Below are 25919 nucleotides of genomic sequence, written 5' to 3'. Positions count from 1 at the left end.
AAAGAACCACTTGTTTGGAACTGCAGGGTCTACCTTCTCTATCACACCTCTGTCCAAGAGAGAACAAACTTCATTGGACAGAGTGAAATGTGTTAGCTTCCACACAGGCTTTGGAGGTCCTTAACAGCCAATTCAAGAAAAAGACACACTTCTTGGGCCAGAAGATGACCGAGACGGCAGAGAAACCAAGCTACCAATCTAATAACTACCGGATATTCTGAGTTTGAATCCTGACAATGCCATGGCCATCCGTGGCTGAGAGTCCATCCATCCATCCATTTTCCATATTGCTTATCCTATGCAAGGTCACAGGGGAGCCTGGAGCCTATCCCAGGGAAGTCAGGGCACAACGCAGAGGACACCCTGGACCGGGTGCCAACCCATCGCAGAGCACAATCTCACACCCATTCACACACTGTGGACGATTTGGAAATGCCAATAAGCCTACAACACAAGTCTTTGGACTGGGGGAGGGAACCAGAGGAACCGGAACCCAGAGGAAACCCCCGAAGCATGTGGAGAACATGCGCACACAGAGCGGAGGCAGGATTTGAACCCCCAGCCTCGGATGCGTGAGGCAAATGTGCTAACGTGTGGGTTGAAAGATTGCATTACTTTCTCTCCCCGTCAATCACAGCGATACTAGCCAATTGTAGAACGTGTCTAACATATAACTGAGATGCATACAAAAATCTTTGTGGGTGTCCACTATTTTGGCAATGTCTGCAATATCACCAGATCTTCACCTTCACGGCCATTTTTAAAAATATTTTCCTTGTGGTTGGGAGTTATATCCGAAATGTGAATATTGTGAAGAGAATGATGAAATTCAAGCGCTTAACCCATTTTCCATCAAAATACCGCATCAAACTTCTGTAGCCTTGATATGTTGTTGGTTTTCTGTTTTCATTTCGTTCTTTTTTCCCCTTTTGGATTCTGGAATAATTTATGTCCTTTGCATGCCAGGAACACTTTTCAACTCCTTATTGGCTGAGTCAAAGGGATTGTTAATTGCACTTAACTTAATTGGATATTGTAATGTGACATCCCAAATCCCTCTCCTCATTTCTCCACTAGCTTAATTCTGTTTATGCAAAGAAAATTACTCCTTACTATACACACCTGCTCTGCTTGCTTATTAGACTTTGCATAGCATTGCTGTCAATCTTGCAAGTATTAATCATATATCTCCTGTGAGCTCCTGCAGGAGTGATAGATAGGTTCAAAACATTCAGCTCAAATATCAGAAGTTTCTGAGTATGGGAGTATATGTTATGTTGATATGGAAAAATTTAGAGAGAGAAAGAGCACTAACTCTGGTGTTACTGTTGATGTTAGTGCTAGGTTTTGTGTTGAAAGTCTAAGTCCCATGATGGTGGGAAAACCGGGCAGCTGGAGAACAGTGATGATACAAAATAACACCCAGTTTTCAACACTTCACATTTCAGACCAACACTCTAAAGAACAAAGTACAGCACCATCAACACAGCCTCGCTAACCCAAAGACAAAAAGCACCTGACTTTCTCACTGACTGTTTAGTTTTTAAGATAAATCATGCACCTAGACATTGTTTTGAGGACAAGCTATATACACAGTACTGTTTGGAAAATTTCAACATCAAACACAGCAATAAGTTATGTCCTCTCCTAAAAAGTGATCATTGTTGATCATTGTCATAAATTAGTCATTTTAATGGAACTCATCCAATGTTAGCTAGCTAAACTTCATGTCTAAGTTACAACTAGCTGCCTATCTAATACTCTGTGGATTGTTCCTCTCTGTTCAGACATATGTTATGTATTTTGAAATAAATATGATCCATTGTGAAAGAAACTAGCGATTTTTTCACTCACTTTTCCATTCCTCATCAAGCAGGACAGATTAGCAAGGAATGTGGGGTGTAGCCACCAAAAAATATTTCCCAAGAGTAGGATAAGATAAAAAAAAAAAAGATCTGTTTTTAACACGATTTCTTGTGTGTCCTAGCTAAGCTTTTTAAAAATGAATATTCTATATGTTATCTCTTTTTAAAGATTGTGTAATATTACTGTAATATAACTAGCTAATGTTAACTAGCTGGCTAGTAGTCATTAGAATAATGTTCATGACAAATGTAATTTCTTCACTAATTATATTTGTACCAGAGTGCGGTTGAATTCTCGAATCTCATTTGACAGACGGTTTGTATAACAGTAGTTTTGGCTGTATCATATGCGATAGGTTTATATTAACGCGATCATTCTAATACGTTATTGTTTCTATAATAACAGCTGATATACAGGGACTTGTATGGCTGAAGATCGACATAATCTAAGACTAATAATAAACAATTTAAAGATGTGTTATTGTTCCACAACCTTCCACAACATTATAGCTAATCATAAACTATTAAAACATGCAACATGTCGGTCATTAATAAATTAAACATTTTAACTGTTGGCAAATCGCTCTGGTATACATGGACCAGACCGTGCTGTTATACAAAAATAATACACTTTGGGTGGTAACAGTAAATCTGTTTCGTGTCAGGCCGCATTACACCACCGCGGAATAGATTATTTTCAAATAACTACACGTTTGGTCATGTGTTAATCCTCACACAGCCTATATTAACTACAGTTTCTTGCATAAGAACTTATCCACATTTTGTAGTGGGAACTTATCCACATTGTAGACTGGGAACTTATTATTTCTTCATGTATTTACACAAAAGTCCACTGGGAGTGAATACTTATGCAAGGCACGGTATGTACTTCTGTGTGTGTGTGTGTGTGTGTGTGTGTGTGTGTGTGTGTGTGTGTGTAAAATTCATGAAAATGAGCAAAAGTGAATATACAGTAGAAAATGAATAACACATATAATGAGTGATATTTTGAGATTAAAAATATGTAGATGGTGTGTCGTTTTACTGTAATAATTTCTCATAAGTTAGAGGAACAGTGTTTCGTAGGATTCAGCAAAGCTTATCTTGTTTTCCCAAAGGCAACAAAATTAAGCCAGCAAAATGACCAGTGATGCCATTTATAAATCAGGTTATGCAAGAAAACTGCAACGGCAAGTGTTACGTACATGTGAGAAGTATAGTGAGAGGGATAGTGAGAAAAACCAGGACAGCTGACTGACAAAGGGGGAAAAAAACTTGTCAAGCATGTGACCCTTTTCGAAAAAATGTTCTGATCCCAACTTTACTCCAGGACAGACATTGAGTGCCGATTTTGCCCTAAATATGAGTGATTAAATAGTAGGAATACTGTTCATATTGTGTGTGTGTGTGTGTGTGTGTGTGTGTGTGTGTGTGTGTGTAAGTGCCTTCTTCTCAAATGGTCTATATCTTATGTAGGTCAGATCCACTGAGTGCTTCTCTCTCTCTCTCTCTCTCTCTCTCTCTCTCTCTCTCTCACTCTCACTAAATGTGTGTTCACACTCAGCTATATGATCATCCAGAACCATCTATATGGGCAGAACTGTGACAACACACATCACGTTAATAATATGCACTACAGGGTGAAAACAAAGGTGTTGAAAGCACAACATTTACTCAGGTAAGCGTGCTGTTATTGAAATAAATACTCTGATAAAAGTTGAAGTGCAGCTTCCAATTCTACACTCAAAGCAAGTATGAAAATTTACAAACTATTAAAAAATTAGGCATATTAGTTAAATGTGTAAAATTATATTACGACTTTTATTTATTTATTTTTTTACATTTCTAAACTTTCCACTAATAGAACCTATCCATCCATCCATCCATCCATCCATCTTCAATGGCTTACTCCTTTTCAGGGTCACAGGGAACCTGGAACCTACCCCAGGGAGCATCGGGCACAAGGCGGGGTACACCCTGGACAGGGTGCCAATACTTATAGAACCTATTTTTATTCAAATTGTCATTAGAAACCTGTTAACATTAATTATAGGCACAATAACTTTGATAACAGTGGGTTGTGATTTCCACAAGAATAAAGATCAAGGCTTAATAAATTAAAAAATTAAAAAATAAATATACCTCTATAAAATGATATCTACAGTGAGGGAAAAAAGTATTTGATCCCCTGCTGATTTTGTACGTTTGCCCACTGACAAAGAAATGATCAGTCTATAATTTTAATGGTAGTTGTATTTGAACAGTGAGAGACAGAATAACAACAAAAAAATCCAGAAAAACGCATGTCAAAAATTTTATAAATTAATTTGCATTTTAATGAGGGAAAAAAGTATTTGACCCCCTCTCAATCAGAAAGATTTCTGGCTCCCAGGTGTCTTTTATACAGGTAACGAGCTGAGATTAGGAGCACACTCTTAAAGGGAGTGCTCCTAATATCAGTTTGTTACCTGTATAAAAGACACCTGTCCACAGAAGCAATCAATCAGTCATATTCCAAACTCTCCACCATGGCCAAGACCAAAGAGCTCTCCAAGGATGTCAGGGACAAGACTGTAGACCTACACAAGTCTGGAATGGGCTACAAGACCATTGCCAAGCAGCTTGGTGAGAAGGGGACAACAGTTGGTGCGATTATTCGCAAATGGAAGAAGCACAAAAGAACTGTCAATCTCCCTCGGCCTGGGGCTCCATGCAAGATCTCACCTCGTGGAGTTGCATTGATCATGAGAACAGTGAGGAATCAGCCCAGAACTACACGGGAGGATCTTGTCAATGATCTCAAGGCAGCTGGGACCACAGTCACCAAGAAAACAATTGGTAACACACTACGCCGTGAAGGACTGAAATCCTGCAGCGTGCGCAAGGTCCGCTGCTCAAGAAAACACATATACATGCCCGTCTGAAGTTTGCCAATGAACATCTGAATGATTCTGAGGACAACTGGGTGAAAGCGTTGAGGTCAGATGAGACCAAAATGGAGCTCTTTGGCATCAACTCAACTCGCCGTGTTTGGAGGAGGAGGAATGCTGCCTATGACCCCTGGAACACCATCCCCACCGTCAAACATGGAGGTGGAAACATTATGCTTTGGGGGTTTTTTTCTGCTAAGGGGACAGGACAACTTCACCGCATCAAAGGGACGATGGACGGGGCCATGTACCGTCAAATCTTGGGTGAAAACCTCCTTCCCTCAGCCAGGGCATTGAAAATGGGTCATGGATGGATATTCCAGCATGACAATGACCCAAAACACACGGCCAAGGCAACAAAGGAGTGGCTCAAGAAGAAGCACATTAAGGTCCTGGAGTGACCTAGGCAGTCTCCAGACCTTAATCCCATAGAAAATCTGTGGAGAGAGCTGAAGGTTCGAGTTGCCAAACGTCAGCCTCGAAACCTTAATGATTTGGAGAAGATCTGCAAAGAGGAGTGGGACAAAATCCCTCCTGAGATGTGTGCAAACCTGGTGGCCAACTACAAGAAACGTCTGACCTCTGTGATTGCCAACAAGGGTTTTTAAACCAAGTACTAAGTCATGTTTTGCAGAGGGGTCAAATACTTATTTCCCTCATTAAAATGCAAATCAATTTATAACATTTTTGATGTGCGTTTTTCTGGATTTTTTTGTTGTTATTCTGTCTCTCACTGTTCAAATAAATCTACCATTAAAGTTATAGACTGATCATTTCTTTGTCAGTGGGTAAACATACAAAATCAGCAGGGGATCAAATACTTTTTTCCCTCACTGTAGATCAGGAATGTGCACTTGGATAACGTCATTTAAGAGCTTCAAGAGATCCAGTGCCTTCTCATCTCTCCTGTTCCAGACAGTCTAATGATCACTAATGATTAATTAAATTTGTTACACTTCCTCTAGGTTTAATGAGGGACTTGATTATGTGTGTTATTAACTGAAATGAGAAATTTTCACTCTGGGATGAATTCCTCAGCAGTCATCTTTGGCCATCAAAGGAGAAAAAGATGCTGATGACTTTTATTTGTTATCAAATTTATATTGACATCTGCTACATGTGGGATGGGTTAGGGGAATGTAAAGTGGTGTCCAAGGGTGATTATTCATCGTCTCATTAAAACATAAACAGCTAATTACACATGACCACACATGTTCAGAGTGAGCACAGAGTGTGATAAACTGGATGTCTAGCTCCAAGGGTCATATTCAGATTAGCAGAAATAAAACTGGCAAATGAACAACTTCACAAGCAAGTATCTGAGAGATAAATAGAGATGATAAATAGGATGCAGTGTGGTATCAAACGAGCAAGAATATGCTTTCAACAGCTTGAGCACAAATATAACCACGTTAAACGTTCCTGACACTATACATTTTGCAGCAATACTTGTTTGATTATTTTTCCCCCCAGTAGAACTTTGCAGCACATGAATTAGCAATGAATTATGCACAGGCTCGTTTGAAGTATGAGATTATATAAGTATTCACATGATGTGTTTAATAAAGTGTTGACAATTAAGGAGAAACATTTCCAAGAAAGGAAAAAAATCATCTTACATGAATTGAACAAATAAGGTTGAATGAATATTTCTCCAGTCTGCATTTTCTACCCCATGATTTTAATATATAAGTGCTTAAATATAAGTGCTTGTGGTTAAAGACAGTCGTCTAGATGCTGTGAAGAAAACTGTCTCTGGAAATTTTAATAAAAACTTGCTAACAAAGGCACTGAAGCCATGAACTGCATGCAGGTAATTTTAATAATCTGAATGGCAAGCTCAGGAAATCAATTTACTGTAAGGATGTGCGTAAGCCGACTTTGAATACGAGAAAATTTCCCAGAGTAAATGTTGATGTAATTTTTGAATTCCACTGATGTAAGTTTCCAGTTTTACAGCCCAAAGTGATGAAAACTATATTACAGCATGCCAGAATGTGGATGAATTGATCAACCAAGGGCAATTTTGTTCGATTTCATACAAACAAGGTAGTAAGATAAGCTATGTACATTAACCCTGCTCCTATCCATAACATGTTTCTTTCAAAACAATTTGAGTCATACAAATTATTATGAATTTGCAAGTGTAAGACCATGCTGATTTTGGTCTGTGTACTTTATGCACTATTAGTTAGTTATGAACCTTAAGTTTCTGAAGTGCAACTAAATTCTGTACAGTACTAGCTCTTAATAAATGACTGTAAATGCATTCTTTAGGACAGTCTTTCCTTTATTTGCTATCCAACCTAAGTTCAACTTGTGCCACTAGCTACAGGAAAATCAGTGTCATTGCTCAAGCAGGCAGGAGCTTCATTTTAAATTTCATTTCATGAGGTTGAGACTCTTACTTGAAATGCCAGGCAGAGGTTATGAGGTGAGCGACAGTTTTCATTAAAGAAAGCAAGCAGCTCTGACTTACCAATGCTATCGTCTTTGTGGTTCTTTATGTACTCTGCCAGCTCAAAGTTCCCTGCAATGATGGCCACCTTCAGAAATCAAAAGAAGGAAAAAAGATCAGTTCATCATCATTTTCATGCACAATGGGCATTGTGGCATTGAGCATGAGGAGTCAATATACTAGTATCTTATCTGTACTGTATTTTCCAGACTATCATTTTTGTTCTGTAGTTGCAAAGTGATATAGTTTTAGTTATGATCATCTGCTATAACATTTGGTAAATCGACACTACAGCACCTATCTGCATTTAACATACTGTAACTCTAAAAATCTTACGCCGAAATTGTAACTACCAAAAATATATAATAATATTTACATTTTTAATATAACATATTAAACTCCTGCGTTTTGCTAAACAGTGAGATGCTAAAATGCTAGTATTCTTGTATTGGACTGAACTCTGGAGAAGGTTTCAAATCCATAATGCGGGAGGCTTTATTGACAGTACTAAAACCAAACCCAAACTCCAAAACAGTAAAACAAGCACATCTAAAAACGTGACAGAACCAGAACCAGAAGAGAAAGCGAACAGTGGTCAAATGAACAGCCAAAGGTTAACAGACTGAAGGGATGAACTAGGATTCAGAATCTACACAAATTGGCAAGACTTTGCAATGAACTACAGAAAACTGTAAGCGTATAATATATACAAGCAGTGAGGACGTAAACAGAGAATTGGGGTCAGATGATGCACTAGAACTCAGGAGAGTGTGACCTCTGCTGGCAGGGAGGGAGGAACATCTCGGTTTTACAAATACCTTTGAGAATAAGAAAACCAATTTAAGTAAGGAATAAAACACTGCATGCTGTTATCGAAAAATTATTGACAGTGAGGTGGTATGATGCAACCTGCAGTGAAATGTAGTTATTCTTACCACCCTGAAGTTATTATTGTCCTTTAACATCATGTCTTGAAGTGTATTATTCCTCTTATACCACAGCAATTTGCTAACACTAACAATGTTTTTTATTTATGAAATAATAATAAAAAAAATAGCATATTTTTTATTATGCTACAGTGGTGGCTTAGCGGTTCAGGGTCTGGGTTACTGATCAGAAGGTCAGGGGTTCATGCCCCAGCACTGCCAAGCTCTGGATTACTGATCGGAAGGTCGGGGGTTCAAGACCCAGCACTGCCAAGCTGCCACTGTTGGGCCCTTGAGCAAGGCCCTTATCCCTCTCTGCTCCAGGGGCGCTGTATCATGGCTGACTCTGAACTCTGACCCCAGCTTCCTAACATGCTGGGATATGCGAAGAAAAAAGAATTTCACTGTGCTGTAGTGTATATGTGACCAATAAAGACTCATTATTATTGTATGTTTTATACATTGTATGTTTTATACAGTACGTTTACAGTTATCACCAGCATCTCTTTTTTCTCTCTCTCTTCAGGTCAAGAAGACGCAGTTTGTCATGTTTCTGAGAAACTGTGAAACTTGACCTGGAGACTCTTTCTATGATTGTTAAATAAATATCTTCATCAAAGACCCATAGTTCACCATATCGGAGGTTACACTTTTTTTCTTTTTTTTTTTTTTTTAATCCACCATAGAAGTAGCTGAAATGAGCACATTAATATAAACCTTGCAGCCTACTGTCAGAATAGATGTTATAGAAAATGAATATATACAATATATGTAATATAATGAGATGTGTTGATTTTTTTTCTTCTGTCTAAAAAGTCTCTAACTTCTGCCCTCTGATGACCCTTATTTTGACCTAATCTGTATCCTATACAGTATGTATCCATATCAGTGTGGATACTCCAATAATTCTATTCACCACACCAGTACTTCATAAATGTTTTGAATAATGCCACAAAAAGCGAACTACCCACCCTGTAGCTTGCAAATATTTAAAATTTGTTTTATATAATATGTTTTGGTTGACAGACAAATGTGTGTATCTGTGGTTAAAATTCAGCTAATGTAATATGACATCAAAGCTTGTTAAAAATAGCTGCTGCCAGTTTGGGATTCATTCTTACATAATCCATAATAATCCAGGGATAGATTGTGAGGAAACAAATGTCACGTCACAAATGACAGAACGCTAAAAGTTATAGAGTTGATGTCCGTATCGTGATGCCTGTAATGGTTCCTTTTCAGTGAGAATGTACTTTGGAATAATATATGCTTTCATACTTTCCATGCGTGGTGTGGAACAGAGATGAACACTTTGTCATTTAGAAGGTTAAAGAGGGAATTATTCATCCATGTTGACATGATTTCCTGATTTGGATGAAGATATTGGGGTCACAGCGTGCAGCTACTTCTGGCTGCAGGAAATCTTGTTTCACCAGGCAGAATGCAGTGTATCCGTTTGGAGGCCTGGCGCTTTGTCCTCAAATGAGCTGTAATCAAGCTGCAATTGAGGCGTGAAATATAATTTTAGCAGCGTGAGATGAATAATACAGGGCGTTAAACTATACAGCAGCAGCGGAGCTGAGCAAGAGAGAAAACTTGGCTTAGAGTGAAGAAGACAAGAAGACTCAATAAATATTTGCAGGCATGATGATGAGCTATAAGACAGGAATGAATCGAGAGGAATGAATGCATTATTTAAACTATGAGCTGGAATGTTTAATTATGTACATATTTATTCAAGTGTAATGCTGTAAAGTCTGATCACTAATCACTATTACTATAATTTCACCCATCCATCTTCTATACCACTTATCCTTTTCAGAGTCACAGGGAACCTGGAGCCTATCCCAGGGAGCATCGGGCACAAGGCGGGGTACACCCTGGACAGGGTGCCAATCCATCCCAGGGCACAATCACATACACACTCACACACTCACACACTCACACACCCATTCATACACTACGGACACTTTAGACATTCCAATCAGCCTACCATGCATGTCTTTGGACTGGGGGAAGAACCCCCCCCACAGCACGGGGAGAACATGCAAACTCCGCACACGATCGGCCACAGTGGGAATCGAACCCCCGACACTGGCGGTGTGAGGCGAACACGCTAACCACTAAGCCACCGTGCGCCCCTTTACTATAATTTATTAAATAAAAAGGTCACTGAATGAAAATGTTTTTAGAATTTCTGTCTCTTTCGTGCTTCATGTTTCTCTGTGCCTGTCAGTCACATCAAGGAGGTGTGGCCTCTGTGCCTGTAAGGTACAGTGAAGGAGGTGTGGCATCTGTGCCTGTGAGTTACAGTGAAGGAAGTTTGACCTCTCTGTCTCTCGGTTACAGTGAAGGAGGCGTGGTTTATATGCCTGTCAGTCAGAGTGAAGGAGATGTAGCCCAGGTACCTGTCAGTAAGATTGAAGGAGACATGGCCTATGTGCCTGTAAGTAACAGTCAAGGAGGTGTGGTCTCTGTGTCTTTTGGTTGCAGTGAAGGAGACATGGTCTATATGCCTGTCAGTCACTGTGACGGAGGCGTGGTCTATGTACCTGTCTGACACAGTGTAGGAGGCGTGGCCTATGTAATCAGCAAGAAATTGTTGCTGTTGAGCAAGAAATTACAGAGAAAATTCAACTCCCAAGACTTGCAGAGAGCCACTGCTGGGCCACTGAACAAGATTCCTAACCTTCAACTCCTCACCTCTGTGCTTGGACTGGATTCTAACCCCTGAATAATGAATAATTGCATCTCTTTTCTGACCTTGGCCCAGTAATTCTTTCACAACAAGAAAAGGAAATATATTTAAAACAGTGATTTGGGGCCCAAGCTGCTTTCATTTATTGTGCAGTCATTCTAGAATCCTTGTCAAAGGATTTTTTTTAAAGAAAAGACCAAGTGTGTGATTTTACAGTGTAGTTTATGGATCTTTTTTCATTATCAAATCATTAAGGTCAAATTTCACATCATATATGTGAGTGTACACTCACTGTCCACTATATTAGCAACACCTGTACACCTGAACATCCATGCAGTTATCTAATCAGCCAATGATGTGGCAGCAGCGTAATGCATAACAATCATGCAGATACAGATCAAGAGCTTCAGTTACTGTTCACATCCAACTTCAGAATGGGGGAAACCGTGGCATGGATGATGGTACCAGAAGGGCTGGTTAGAGTATTTCATAAACTGCTGATCTCCTGGGATTTTCACATAAAATAGTCTCTAGAGTTTATTTAAAATGGTATGAAAAACAAAAAACATAGAGTAAGCGACAAGTCTGTGGGAATACTCAGTAGATATGAGAGGTCAGAGGAAAATGGCCAGATTGGTTTCAGCTGCCAGGAAGGCTATATTAACTCATATAATCACTCTTTACAACCGTGATGAGAAGAAAAGCATCTCAGCATGCTCAAAACATTGAACCTTGAGGTGGATTGGCTAGAACTGCAGAAGACCACATTAGGGTTAGCCAAGAACAAGAATCTGAGGCTATCATGGGCACAGACTCACCCAAACTGGACAGCTGAAGATTAGGGAAAAAAAAAAAAAAACAGTTTTCAACTTTCCCGTTTGAGTGAGTCTGTGCCCATGATAGCCTCAGATTCCTGTTCTTGGCTGAAAGGAGTGGAACCCAATGTGGTCTTCTGCTGTTGTAGCCCATCCTCCTCAAGGTTTGATGTGTTGTGCATTCTGAGATGCTTTTCTGCTCACCACGGTTGTAAGGAGTGATTATTTGAGTCACTATAGAGTTCCTGTCAACTCAAAACAGTCTGCTCTTTCACCTCTGATGTCTCTCATCATCAAGGTGTTTCAGCCTGCAGACCCACCACTCACAGGATGTTTTTGTTTTTCTCACTATTCTGTGTAAACCCTAGAGACTGTTGTGTGTGAAAATCCCAGGAGATCAGCAGTATCTGAAATACTCAAACCAGCCCATCTGACACCAAAATCCATGCCACAGTTATTCACAGAGATCACACTTTTTTCCTTATTGTGCTGTTTGATGTAAACATTATCTGATGCTCTTGACCTGTATCTGCATGATTTTATGCACTGTCCTGCTGCCACATGATTATCTGAGTAGATATAGTAACTTCATAAATGTGCAGGTGTACAGGTGTTCCTTTTCAAGTGGACAAAGAGCAAAAAATAAATAACTCAGAGCATAATTTAACATCTCTTAAAGTTCAATCTCACTTTTCCACTCAGCATCGTCCTTCTGTGTGATGTGAAATATATATTATTTCGAATTATTTGCAATGCAGGACTGCCAAAGGTGGTGCCTTTAAAAAGAGCAAAAAAAAAAAAAAAAAAAACACACACAAAATGTTTTTTTTTTTAAATATATTTCCAGACTATGACGTGACAACCGTTATTTACAAAAAAGAACTCAAAACTAGGAACAACACAGGAAATGGGGGGTTAAATGTAATGAGCTGATTTGAATAATAATGTGCTAGACAGCAATCCAATCTCAATCAGGCTAACTAGAGACTCATTAGGGTGCAAGTGTTAATGTGTGTGGTTAAAATCGTATCAGTACAATCCAAACACGAGACACATGAATAGTCATATTGTAGAAAGCACTTGAAACAGAGACGATGATGTGGTACATGCAGGAAAAAGTCTTTTTTCGGGGGTTGAACAGATAAGACAAGGAAACAGAGCTTTTATAAATAAATAGAGATTTGTGTGCAAATGTTTCGGCGTTTTTCAGCGGTAACACATATTTGTTTAGGATGTGAAACTCTCATGACAGTTCAATATTATTGTCTTCAGTAATAAACTCCATTACAAATGATTACGGAGATTACGGAGTTAAAAAGTCACAGATCTGAGGTTTATTCATCCAGCAGTAGATCTGTGTACATCTGTGCAGCTACACTGAGCTTTCCTAACACTTTTATATACATTGCATAGCTTATTTATAAAGCAATATAGGATGATTTACAGTGGGGGCCAAAAGTCTTTGACCACACTGAAAATCTGGGATTGTTAAAATCATTTTTTTTTAATTAACAGAAAGTTAATTGGTAAATTATTATTATTATTGTTGTTGTTGTTGATGTTGTTATTATTATCAATAATAATAATAATAATAATAATAATAATAATAATAACAACAACAACAACAGCAACAACAACAACAATAAAGATTTACAGTTTGACAAATATAAATGAACACTCCTGTACTGTCATGTGAGTCATAAACTTCAATAGAGAAGTCATGTATACATAGGTCACCAGATTATAATCAAACTGTGACTAACAATATTTTTTATAATGAATCTGCTCTTCAGTATTGCATTGACTAGTTCATCTGCAGATGATTTATATTTTTATTAAGGTTGGCATAAGCCTGTGTAAGATCCTTATGGAAGGCAATTTCATGAGCTTTACTCACTTTTGATACAACATCATGATCATATCACATCTGGTCATTATTGGGAAATGCCTGCATACCTGACTAACAGAGCTTACAGTATGTGTTCTTGAAGATCATGGCTCTCTGCTTGCTCAGTGCTTTGCATACCAACTATAGTAACTGTAGTCACTACAATACGCAGCTAGGAGAATCAGAAACCACACCCTGCTTCCAGAAATCTAAAGCCTGCCACTCAATCAGAGATTTTTAAAAAAACTCTTAGAACAAAGAAATAATATTTAATATTACATAAGAGAAATTAATCCAATGTCATGCTGATTTAATTAAATTTATTTAATTATGTATAAATATATCATTTATTGAAGTGAAAAAAGTATTTACCATTGGGTTTAGAAAGTAATGGTCAAAATTGCATATAATTAGTTATTAACATGGAATTTATTAACTTATTTCACATAATTATGTAATTAATAGTGTCTAACAACAACAATGACAACAATGACAACAACAACAACAACAATAATAATAATAATAATAATAATAATAATAATAATAATAATTATTATTATTATTATTGTTATTGTTATTATTATTATTATTATTATTATTATTATTATTATTATTATTATTATTGTTTTGACTGGGCAAACCGTTGTTTAGGAACTCCATTAAAATGTGATTTATTTAACAATATAATAAAGTATTAATTCATTCATCCTTTTAAAAACAAAATAAGTTCATTCTTTAGGATAGATTTCATTTATTAATAAAAAAAATGAATTTAGCATTTCACAAACCAGTGCAACATGCAGCTTAATACCAGGTAGTGAATTTACACCATCATAGAGTCATAAGCTTATTATAAAGGTATAAATCATAACAAAATTCCAAACAAATGAGAGTTCATTTTAAACATGAGCATAATGCTAAAACGAATCAGGCCTAGATTATAAACTCAAGTGTATCTTGGAATGACATTAACTCTTAATGAATTTTTTAAGACAAGCAACATACACAAGCAGTAAAAGATTAGATCGTTCTCTGGTTTATTCTTGCCATTGCTTATGTAACAGCTGCTTTGCTGTACACATTCACTTCGAATAGTTAAGAGAACAGACTTTAAAAGCCATAGAATAAATGTATGGGTTTTTTTTTTTTTTGTCAGTGCAGCATTTCTAGGACCAAAACCAAAGCAATGTCATAAACTATCCATGCCCTTCTCAGTTAGAGGACGTTAAAAGACATGGACACAATCCAAAAAAAGGTGTTGACAAAGGTGATGCAACAAACATACTGGGCGGCTCACTTCACTCTTATAGAGATGAATATATCCATATATAAAGGATGCACGATTCAGGACGTGTGGAGGTGCTGAAGTAAACTGTGCGTGTGTGTCTGGGTGTGTGTGTGAGTGTATGTGTGTGTGTGTCTGTGTGTGTGGTGTACCTGGAAAGGAGTTTGCCCACGGTAGTTCTTCACCTCCTTGCTGGCTCCGCGAAGCAACAAAACTCTGGCACAATTCTCCTTCAAAAGAAAAAAAATATATATGTGTATTAAAGAATATTTACAATGATCCATCGTCAGCTGTGAACAAGGCTCAGAAGATCTCTCACTCTTTGCTCTTCTCTTCTGTTATACACACTGACACACACCTGTTAATAGGAGCGCTTTCTAAGGAACCCTTAGGGGTCCATTAAAATGCAGTACATCGTCCGAGTAAAAGTGTGTGCAGGTGATCAGGGATGATGAAACTAGGAGAAATATGAGGATTTAAATGAGGAAAGATATAAGTGAAATAATCCCAGGATATTAATTGCTCACCTGTGTTGAAAAGCCTGAGAGACTTCAGCTCTCTGTGAGTGTGAAGCTTTAACAAAGTCAACACCCAAAATCAGTATCACACGGAGGAGAGGTTTGTGCGTTTGTGTTGGAGAGAGAGAGAGAGAGAGAGAGAGAGAGAGAGAGAGAGAGAGAGAGAGAGAGAGAGACATGGCTTTGTAGCACTCCAGCCCACTCCATCCAGCTGGATTCAGGAGCCCACCCACGGTATAGCTCACCACAAAAGACACACACACACACACACACATACACACACACACACACACACACACACACACACCTACAGTGCACTTTCCTACCTTCCTTCTAAAACTAGTCTCACTGAGCCAAATGCTCTCATATGAACAATAATCATATGTGCAGGTTTTTATTCCTCTGTGCAAAATATATATATATATATATATATATATATATATATATATATATATATATATATATATATATATATATATCTCATCGCATCACATTTGGCACTTTGCTTCTTGTTGACATGGAGACAAAGCTGTGATTATTTTTAGTGTAAACAGAGCATTATTTGCTAATAAAGTTCACTTACTGATGTAACAGATAAACTGATGAAAGCATGTATCAGGCATGGGGGTCAAAAGGGGCAGCCAGTCAGAACATAGCAGGTTAAAAAAAAAAAAGAAGCAGCCGGTTTTGGTCACTTCATTCAGTGCTGTAAATTATGAGAAATGGGCCGTGAAGTCAGCATCTCTCCACTGGGTCATAGATCATCCTGGAAAAGCTTTGAAAACAAATAGACGCTGCTATTTCTTTAATCATGCTGCTCAAGTCAAGTCAAGTGGCTTTATTGTCATTTCAAACATATACAGCTGGTACGGTACACAGTGAAACGAACAATGCGTCATGTGACATCATCACAGCACACATACAGCCAGGGCGACTCTCTACTCGGCTGCTTTTCAACTGTGAGCGTTAACAACCTGCTGCCAGTTACACCAACACTGCCAGCGCTAATGCTAAAGCTAACGCTACTGCCAGTGCAGTTTTATAAATAAACCCAGCGATGAGGCTATCACCATTTTATTAATAAGTCATGTTGGAAAGAAAATGCTACCCTCATTGTCTAAATACATCTGCGTACAGATTTCCCACACTTCATTTAAATTATTCCAGCTTGTATGCTAATGCTAGCACTGTTTATTAAGTGCACTCAGCTATGAACTTATCACCACATTATAAATGAGCTCAGCTATGAAGTTCAATAAATTTCAGGAGCATTACAGTATGTTACAGCCTAACCTTCCTATAAGCTTTTAAATATGTTACTAAATCTTTAGTAATGTTGAGGATGATGCTAATCTGACCACTATTGTTTAAAATGAAGACAAGTCTAAAGCTACCAACTATAGCTAAAGTCAACCTTTTTCGCAATTTAAAAACAAATAGCATTATATACTAATGTTATTACATGTTACATAATTCCAAATAAAATCACCATAGAAAACTACAGGTTTGCAGACACAAATTGGAAACTAGCTTGCAGGTTCTGTAGCTAAAAGTTTCCAATTGCAGCATTATCCACTAATGAAACTGAGCTTATGCCTCATTCATAACATATGGGAATAACTGTAATTTCCAATAATGTGAATTACGATTCATTACTTTAGGAGTTTTCTGACAGTCCTGATTTCTGTAACCAAAATTTGCTACATAATCGTGTTCTAATTCTTAAACTTAGAACATTTTATTTATTGTTGAATTTATAATGAATTACAACTGATACAATATACCACTCTTTCAGCTTGATTAAAGATGAGGAAGATATGTGAGGCGGTCTGAAAAAGATTCACTATGGCTGAATTCTGCAAAACAGCCAAAAATACTGGGTTTTGACCAAAATTCTTTTTTTTTTTCTCCCAGTAATATACTTTCACTTCTCTACTTTAATAAAACATAAATATATTTTACCAAAATGTCATGGAAGTGTTTTTATTACAAGACTCTCTAACCTTGCCTTGGTGTCTGCCTGCAAAACTCATGTTGTGTTCAGGGCTGGTTTACCAAATGCTGCCATAAATGCTGTCAGTCTGCCTGAAGATGTCTAAAACTTGACCAGCAAACTGTCAGTTTCTAATTGCATAGCACAGTTCATTCAGATTTTGGTCAAATACTGGTTATAAACATGTCCATGATGCTCCTGCTTAATCACATCATCATCAAAACACAGAAGAGCACTTACTGTACGCGTGCTGTACAGGCGACAGCAGACAAAGTTTTTAAACGTTTAAACGGCCTAATAAAAACAAACAAACAAGAAATCCATCCAGCGGAACAGAAGTGTCTGAATGAATCCGTGATTAATGACATTGATGTCAGTGGAGTGAAGAGACAATGAGACAGAGACCGATGTGGGTGATGCTGATCATCAAGGTGATCGTTGTAAACTTATACAGTAATTCTTTACAATGTGGTAGTAATGATGTTTTTTTTCAATAAATAGATTAGATTATAAATATACAGGTGGACAGGTTGTCTATTAGTGAAATGTCATTTTTGGTTGGAATTTTGTGAATTCAAATCCCAACACTACCAATCTGCCACTGTTGGGCCCTTGAGCAAGGCCCTTAACCCTCAACTGCTCAGTTGTATAAAATGAGATAAAATGTAAGCCACTCTGGATAAGGCCATCTGCCAAATTCCATAAATGTAAATTCTGGTTAAGATACCTGTGATGTCTACGCCGGAATTGATGTTGGACTCCATTTCCCAGGGTGCATCACTAACGCCTACTAACATGGCCACCACAGACTACAGATCTGATCACCACACTCACGTGATTACTGACCATTTGCATGTGGATTAAATCATGCATGCACACATGCATGCATGCATGCACAATAATTGACTCTGGTCTGTTGAGTTATTAGAATATAATGTGTATTACCACCTCGGGTGTGCATTATTTTCTAATAATTCAACGGCCCGTCATCAATAATTCCTTACAAAGAGAAAGATTACCGATCTCAGATAATTTATTAATTAATTTCTTATTGTTCATTGTATGGACAAACCATCAGCCAAAACAGCTCATGCTCGGACCTAATAAATGTGCCGAGTGGAGGATTGAGACGGATCCCATTTCCCCTCACCCCTCTACCAAGTGCACTCCCAGGAGTCAGAGCTATTAGGCATTAGGCTTCCTGTACCAATAGTCCGAAGCACTCAATTGTAATGAAGCAGCTGCCCTCCCCTTCAGCCCTCAGCCCCGAGGGGTCACTGATGAATCTCCCCAAACTGTAATGGGACCATGCACAGCAGTCACGCAGCTTTTTATCATTACTGCCCAAATGAACCCAATCAGGCTGGGGGAAATGACTCTAACACTCACATATGAACAGGTTCAGAGGGTGATTTAAAGGTGTAATATTTGGGTTTAAATGACTCCATCAAAAAAAAAAAAAAGGGTGAGTCTTTTGTGTGCATGTGTGCTTGTGTGTGTGTTTATGGTGAAGAGAGTGGGTTTACCTGTTTGTAGAGGGCACAGATATGGAGTGCGGTGTTCCCAGAGGCGTTCTGGACACGCATGTCAGCTCCGTAAAATAGGAGATGCTCCAAGTGCTGGACATGACCGTATCGACAAGCCTGGATTGTACACACACACACACACACACACACACACACACACACCTTTTGAAACCACATAGCCAAAAATGATTAACATTGTTTACATAAATAATTGAGAGCAAAAGTTTGCATCCCCCATGGTTTTTGAATGGGAAACAGCCCCTATCTTGCAATTTATCTACAAGAAAACAGAATTCCAAGAAATTACAAATGAAATGTGAGTGAATCTTGGAACAAGACAACGAGCCAAAACATGAGGCAAAATCACCAGAAAAATAGTATGAATCTATTTTTAGCATGAATCTATTATTTTGCTGTGACCCTTGTGGTCTGATTTGCAGAAGGCAGTGTGTGACATTTGGCAGAATTACAACAGTAATGTAAGAAAGAATGTTGGACGCATTTATAGTTCGGCAAGTTATTCAAGAATATTTATATTACAGCCAGAAAAAAATTCTTACAATATAGATATTTGACACTACATTATATGATTTTTGCTACTTGTAATACTGAAGATCATCAGGGAATCCTATCTTCATTTCTTGTTGATATGGATTCAAATGTTTTGTCTCTTTATATAGACAGTGATATTTTTGCTAGATAGCATTTTGGTATGGTGGATTGTTTAAAATAGTTTAAATGTAAAAAATCAACAGCAACAAATGACACCAAGACCAACAAAGATATGTGTGCTAATCTAGCTTGATCATCATTGGTTGCTACAGGACTTCTATTGCAGGCCTCTGTCATGGTCTCATCTGACAATTCCAACCCACACCACCAGAGACCCTCATCATCATAATACTAGTCCATTTCTTAGTCATCTAAACTTCTTGAACATCATTTATTGCAAAGTCTTGCCATCCTTCACATCGCATTTCTGACCTATGTTTGTTTCTGATACTACTGGATTGTTTACCATTTGATGCTCATTGCCTATTGCTCTTGTTTTGATTGTTGATTGTTTGACTTTTTGGTTTTAACCCTTTATAACATGCAGCTAAATTTAATGGTAAAGTATTATTTAGCAGCCGTCTGGGTTTATGTTGTCACACTATGGTGTCGATATTACTGCATTGTATAGCATTTGTGATCTCAAAACCCTCTCTCCGGCACACACGAAACCGAAATGTCACCCCATTTTATTTGGTCTAGCCACAAAAATCACAGATGCAGGTCTCAGTAAGCCTGTACAGGCTATTTTTGTTTTCTGTTTCATTAGGAATGATTTATTTGACTTATCGGAGAACCCTATTCTGTCCAACTCTACCCCTCACCACAAGATGTCAGTGTGTAACAGCAGCGGTCAGGGTCGCTAATGACACTCATCTCCTCGAACCACAGTTTATCTCCAAAATATCTGCTGAGCAAAAACACTTCAGCAGATGGATGACAAAGGAAATCAAAACAACATAAAGTGACTTAGCAAAGTGTTGGACCACCACAAACCAACAGAACAGCTTCCTTGCTGTAACAATTGTACTGGAACGATGAACACCATTCTTCTAAAAGCTATTCCCTCAGTTGGTGTTTTGATGATGGTGGTGGAGAGTGCTGTCTGCAACACACTGCTCCCATAGGTTTTCAATTGTGTTGAGATCCGGAGACTGTGAAGGTCATTGCACATGATTTACATCATTTTCATCCTCATCAAACTATACAGTGAACTATCATGGCCTGCGGATAAGGGCGGAGTCATCCTGGAAGAGACCACTCCAATCAGGATAGAAATGTTTCATCATAGGGTAAAAGTGATTTGCAGCTTAAATCTCAGGGGACAAGTGGAACCAAATCATTCCAGCAAAATAAATAAATGACTTCTACAGCATAACAGAGGCACCTTCCCCCCATCCTTAATTTCTCACACTAGACATGTGCTCAATCTGGATTCGTGTCTATAACTTCCTTGTAACCACATACTGTTTCTTCACAACTTGGATTCAGATGGTGAAAAGATTATTTCTTATTTGGGTCACAGACTGACAAAAAAAAATTAATAATCTATGACACGATTCAAGACTAATTGTATTTCCAACCTGCATACTTATCTCATATATCTTTATTGGGACACAAATTACTCAAATTCATAATTTAATCATCTGACTTGTCTAAGAAAGAAAACACAACAGTTATGGATGGAAATGACCATGCAACATCTGGTTAGCATCCTATTTTCTCACATTCTTGGTCTAGTTCTCATCATGGGTGTGGTTAACACATGTTCCATGATTCTAGTGACAGAATTCTGAGTCTGTTACCTGGTGGATTTCATGCCAGCCGTTCTCATCGTGGCAGGTCAAAGTGGCTTGAGCACGTAGTAACATCTCACAGCAGCTTGGGTCGCCCCCTACAGTCACGGTGTGGTAGAGCGGAGTCAGACCCTGACCATCCTTATAATCCGGAGATGCTCCCAATTCCAACATGGCCTACAGAATCACAGAATTGACATTCAGAGCAGCAGCTAAAGTTGAACAGGTTATATTGAACGAATAAATGTGTAACTAAAACTGTTTTTGGACTAATTAAAGGCATGCCATTGTTTTTACAACTTTATAATCACAGGATAATGGACACTAGTGGATCCTAATCCCAATGTTAATACCATTTAACACTATAAGTAATCTGAATCTGACCAATCAGATTCAATAATTCAACATCGCTGTGGTATAATAAATGATAAAACACACAGCACTAGTTGATAAATTGATAGCACACTAGGTAAGAGGAGAATTGTGCTACCTTAAGAGTGATCTGGTTCTTGGCTCGGACAGCTTTATGCAGCGCAGTCATGCCGTCCCGAGAGCGGAAATCTAAATGAGCTCCTCCGCTGTTCAGCACTGTTATCATCTCCACCATGTTGTCCAGATGGGCAGCCAGTGTCAAAGGAGTCTCTGGGAAAGACAGCAAGGACAATATCAATGAATTTATCATGAAACGCCATGAAATGAAGGCATTATCTACCACAATTATCTGTCACACTTCTTAACCAAACCTTAACCAAAGAGAGAAATATTAATAGTAAAGCCATAAATGTACATCATTTTCTACTTATCTCAAATGTAGTCAGTTGTAGATTTCATTAATTTTTTTTCCATTTCAAATTCTAAAATAGATAAAACAAAACATTTTTTGCATAACTTGGGAGTACTGCTCAAATCAAGCCTGCTACACATTTCACAAAGCAAAGGAAGAGCTTATTCAGTGAGTTGCATACTTACGGTGTTCTCAATCAGTTTCATGATGTGATTCTAAATCTAACTGTAAGGGTTGGAAAGGGTTTTTTGCATGGTGGGTGATGGGTGGAAGTGGTGGGTCTTGTGACGAGTGGCGTCTGCCACTACATACACTACAAACAGTCATGAAATGGATTGAGAATACTGAGAACACTGAGAATACTGAAAGAATGCAATTTGCTAAATAAACTCTTCCTCGGCTTTGCAAGATGTACTGTATGTACGTAGACAGTCTAGACTCTGAATATGATGTTTTTAGAATATTGGCCTATATACTGAATTATAGGTGTATATTTTGAGAGTTCACCTCTTTTGAAAACAAAGAAAGGATAAGTGGATCTCATAGAAATTCTAGGAGGTTGTCATTCACTGGTCCTTTCCTTCTCAAGTGGATGTTTATGGCCTACCTGATTTGAACCTGATTGTCAGATATATCAGTGTACATCATTCCATTATCAAACATTTTAACTATGACCATATACAATGCCAATGATGCCATCTTTCAGATGTCTTTTAGCTATTTTGCATGTATCTTCCATGTTCGAAACTTCATATTGTCAGAAATGAGTAGTGGAGGTGGCTGCAGTTGCAGATTGGTCTTTATTAGAGTGAAAACAAAGACAAAAACAAAGACAAGATGCATAAAATTAGATACACATCAAGAACATGAACATGAAATAAACTGTGACATACAACGCAACTACTAATGAAAAAAGCTAGACAGTGAGACACACAGAATTCAAAACATAAATAGTGACACCAATTAGGTGAAACAGGAAACAGGTGCAAGTGATCAGTGAGGCACGGGACTTGGTCATGTGATGTGTTGGGGCTGATGGGTAGTGTACAGTAGTTCTGTTCCATATTCGGTGCTTCTGTGACATGATCTCCCGCTGCTGGTGACGTTTGCATGTGTGGAGGAACAAAGTTTAAAAAGGTTGGCATGGTGGCTTAGTGGTTAGCACGTTTGCCTCACACCTCCAGGGTTGGGGATCGATTCCCATCGCATGTTCTCCCCATGCTGTGGGGGTTTCCTCCGGGTACTCCGGTTTCCTACCCCAGTCCAACGACATGCATGGTAGGCTGATTAGCATGTCCAAAGTGTCTATAGTGTATAAATGGGTGTGTGAATGTGTATGTCCAGGGTGTAACCTGCCTTGTGCCCTGTGCTCCCTGGGATAGGCTCCAGCTTCCCCATGATCCTGAAGGATAAGTGGTATAGAAAATGGATGAATGGAAAATGGGAAGTGGAAACTGAGAAAATTATGTGAGTTCAGGATTTGAATGATTGTATTATATGAAATCCATGTTTGTTTAGTAAAAAAGTTTCATGTTTTCTCAAAATGGATTGAATGGATGGTACACAGGTCCTCCAAACATGTCTTGGTTGATTGAGTACATGTGAGATTGATAGAAAGCTGTTACATTTTTGGACCTCGTTAATTAAATACTGGATTGCATGCCACAAAGTGAGACATGGAAAAAAAAAACCTTTTATTTTCACATTTGTCCATTTTCTGTTAACATTCCATTGCTTTTGTTATGATGAGAATGTAGAAAAATGGTTGATTCCCTTCATTTAATACCATATGTAACTTCCAAAAAGCTTTCTTGAACGATCCGATCACAAGTGGACAGCCGACACACTTAAGGTACATTCACACACAGCGATGTTATCACTGCAAATCTCCAGTCGATGTACTTTGAGTACTATAAGTCCAGCTCTCACTGAAAATGAATGGTCTCCGATCGCTTTGTCGCTGGGAGATGCTGTATGTGTGAACGGACCTTTAGCCATTTACACCTGCTGTTATGAATGCGTCTTGTGATTAGACCACTTGTGATTGGACTGCATACATCATTTCCACCGGAGGAAGTCTGTTGCGCAAATTTGCGAATTTGTTTTCACACAGACATGTGTCCCATGAATCCTATCTCATGTACTTGTATGAGTTCTTTCATATGCGTGGCCTGCTAACAAAACTTCTAAATGAACAGGAGCTGAGATGACAAAATCTCTGCTGTTATGGCAGCACCTTTATCCATTAGCCTAGCGGTTGCTGTCCGGGATGCATCGAGACACTTTTGCGTTCACTCTACAAATATTATGTGTTTACGATCATATCACCCAGGACTTATGTAAATGCCAGGTGTGAATGGGGACTTAGTCATGTTTAATGCATAATGCTATACAACTATATGCTTCTCTTAATTGTTAGCAACATTACCCTCATATCCTCCAGTGCAAAATTAAAGCAGCAAACTTTATACAACAAACACATGTCTGGGATGATAAGGTGTCTATCTGTTTGTGTCTTCAAAATAATATGACACAGACTAAGTACAACCCCAATTCCAAAAATGTTGGGACAGTATGGAAAATGCAAAAACAAACAAACAAAAAGAGTCATTTGAAAATTCAATTCACCCTGTAGTATATTGAAAACACATTATTAACACATTATTTGATGTTTTACTTTGTGAATTTAATTTATTTTTGAAAATATACACTCATTTCAAATCTTTACCATTGTGTAACATCACCTTTTCTTTTAATAACACTTATTAAGCGTTTAGACACTGAAGACATCAGTTGGTTAAGTTTAGTTAGCGGAATTTTCCCTCCATTCATCCATTATGCATTTTTCAGCCACGCAACTGTACGGGGCATTCGTTGCCTTATTTTGCGCTTCATAATGCACCACACATTCTCAATTGGAGACAGGTCAGGACTGCAGGCAGGCCACGCTAGCACTCGAACGCTCTGCTTACATGACCATGCACTTGTAATCCGGTCAGAATGTGGTTTGGCGTTGTCCTGCTCTGGATGGCAGCATATGTTGCTCCAAAATGTGTACATATCTTTCTGCATTAATGGTGCCCTCACAGATGTGCAAGTTACCCAAGTCATGGGCACTGACACACCGCCATACCATGACAGATGCTGGCTTTTGGACCTGACGCCGATAAAAGTTTGGATGGTCCTTTTCCTCTTTGGCCCGGAGAACACGATGGCTGTTTTGTCCAAAAACTATTTAAAATTTTGACTCGTTGGACCACAAAACATAAATCCAATGTGCTACTGTCCATCTCAGATGAGACCGAGCCCAGAGAAGTCGGTGGCGCTTCTGGACAGTGTTGATGTATGGCTTCTGCTTTGCATAGTAAATCGTTAACCTGCATCTTTGGATGCAGCAGCAAATGGTGTTGACGGACAAAGGTTTACCAAAGTATTCCCAAGCCCATGTCAGGATATCCAGACTCTTGACGGTTTTTAAGACAGTGACGTCTGAGGGATCGGAGATCACACTTATTCAGAAGTGGTTTTCGGCCTTGTCCTTTACGCACAGAGATTTGACCGGATTCTTGAATCTTTTAATTATATTGTGCACTGTAGAAGGTGAAATGCACCAAATCCTACCGATTTGTCTTTGGGGAATGTTGTTCTCAAAATGTTGGATTATTCGCTGATGCATCTGTTGGTAGATTGGTGAGCCTCGACCCATCCTTGCTCTTGAAGGACTAGGCCTTTATTGGAGGCTCCTTATATAAATGATTAGATAATTGCCTCACCTGTTTCACATCACCTTCTTATTTCAACTTGTCACATCACTATTAGTCCTAAATTGCCCCTGTCCCAACTTTTTTTGGAACATGTTGCACGCATCAATTTCAAAATAAATGT

The 25919-nt window shown here is 38.4% G+C and overlaps 1 protein-coding gene across 2 annotated transcripts in view; it reads right to left on the bottom strand.

The window, feature by feature from the left end:
* Positions 1-25919, bottom strand: part of LOC128611637 (SH3 and multiple ankyrin repeat domains protein 2-like) — a 40067-nt gene that overhangs the window by 800 nt on the left and 13348 nt on the right. The window contains exons 5-9 of one of the 2 annotated variants that reach the window (XM_053631312.1): positions 21741-21892; positions 21260-21427; positions 18903-19019; positions 15018-15095; positions 7275-7341 (exon numbers count right to left, since the gene is read on the bottom strand). In XM_053631312.1, the coding sequence (XP_053487287.1) occupies positions 7275-7341; positions 15018-15095; positions 18903-19019; positions 21260-21427; positions 21741-21892 (582 nt within the window). Of the gene's footprint in view, positions 1-7018; positions 7342-15017; positions 15096-18902; positions 19020-21259; positions 21428-21740; positions 21893-25919 lie in introns of those variants that run through there. The other variant, XM_053631311.1, reaches the window with a different exon arrangement.

This window comes from Ictalurus furcatus, chromosome 8, assembly GCF_023375685.1.
Source record: "Ictalurus furcatus strain D&B chromosome 8, Billie_1.0, whole genome shotgun sequence".
Classification (NCBI taxonomy): Eukaryota; Metazoa; Chordata; class Actinopteri; order Siluriformes; family Ictaluridae; genus Ictalurus; species Ictalurus furcatus.
This window is presented reverse-complemented; position numbering and strand designations above follow the sequence as displayed.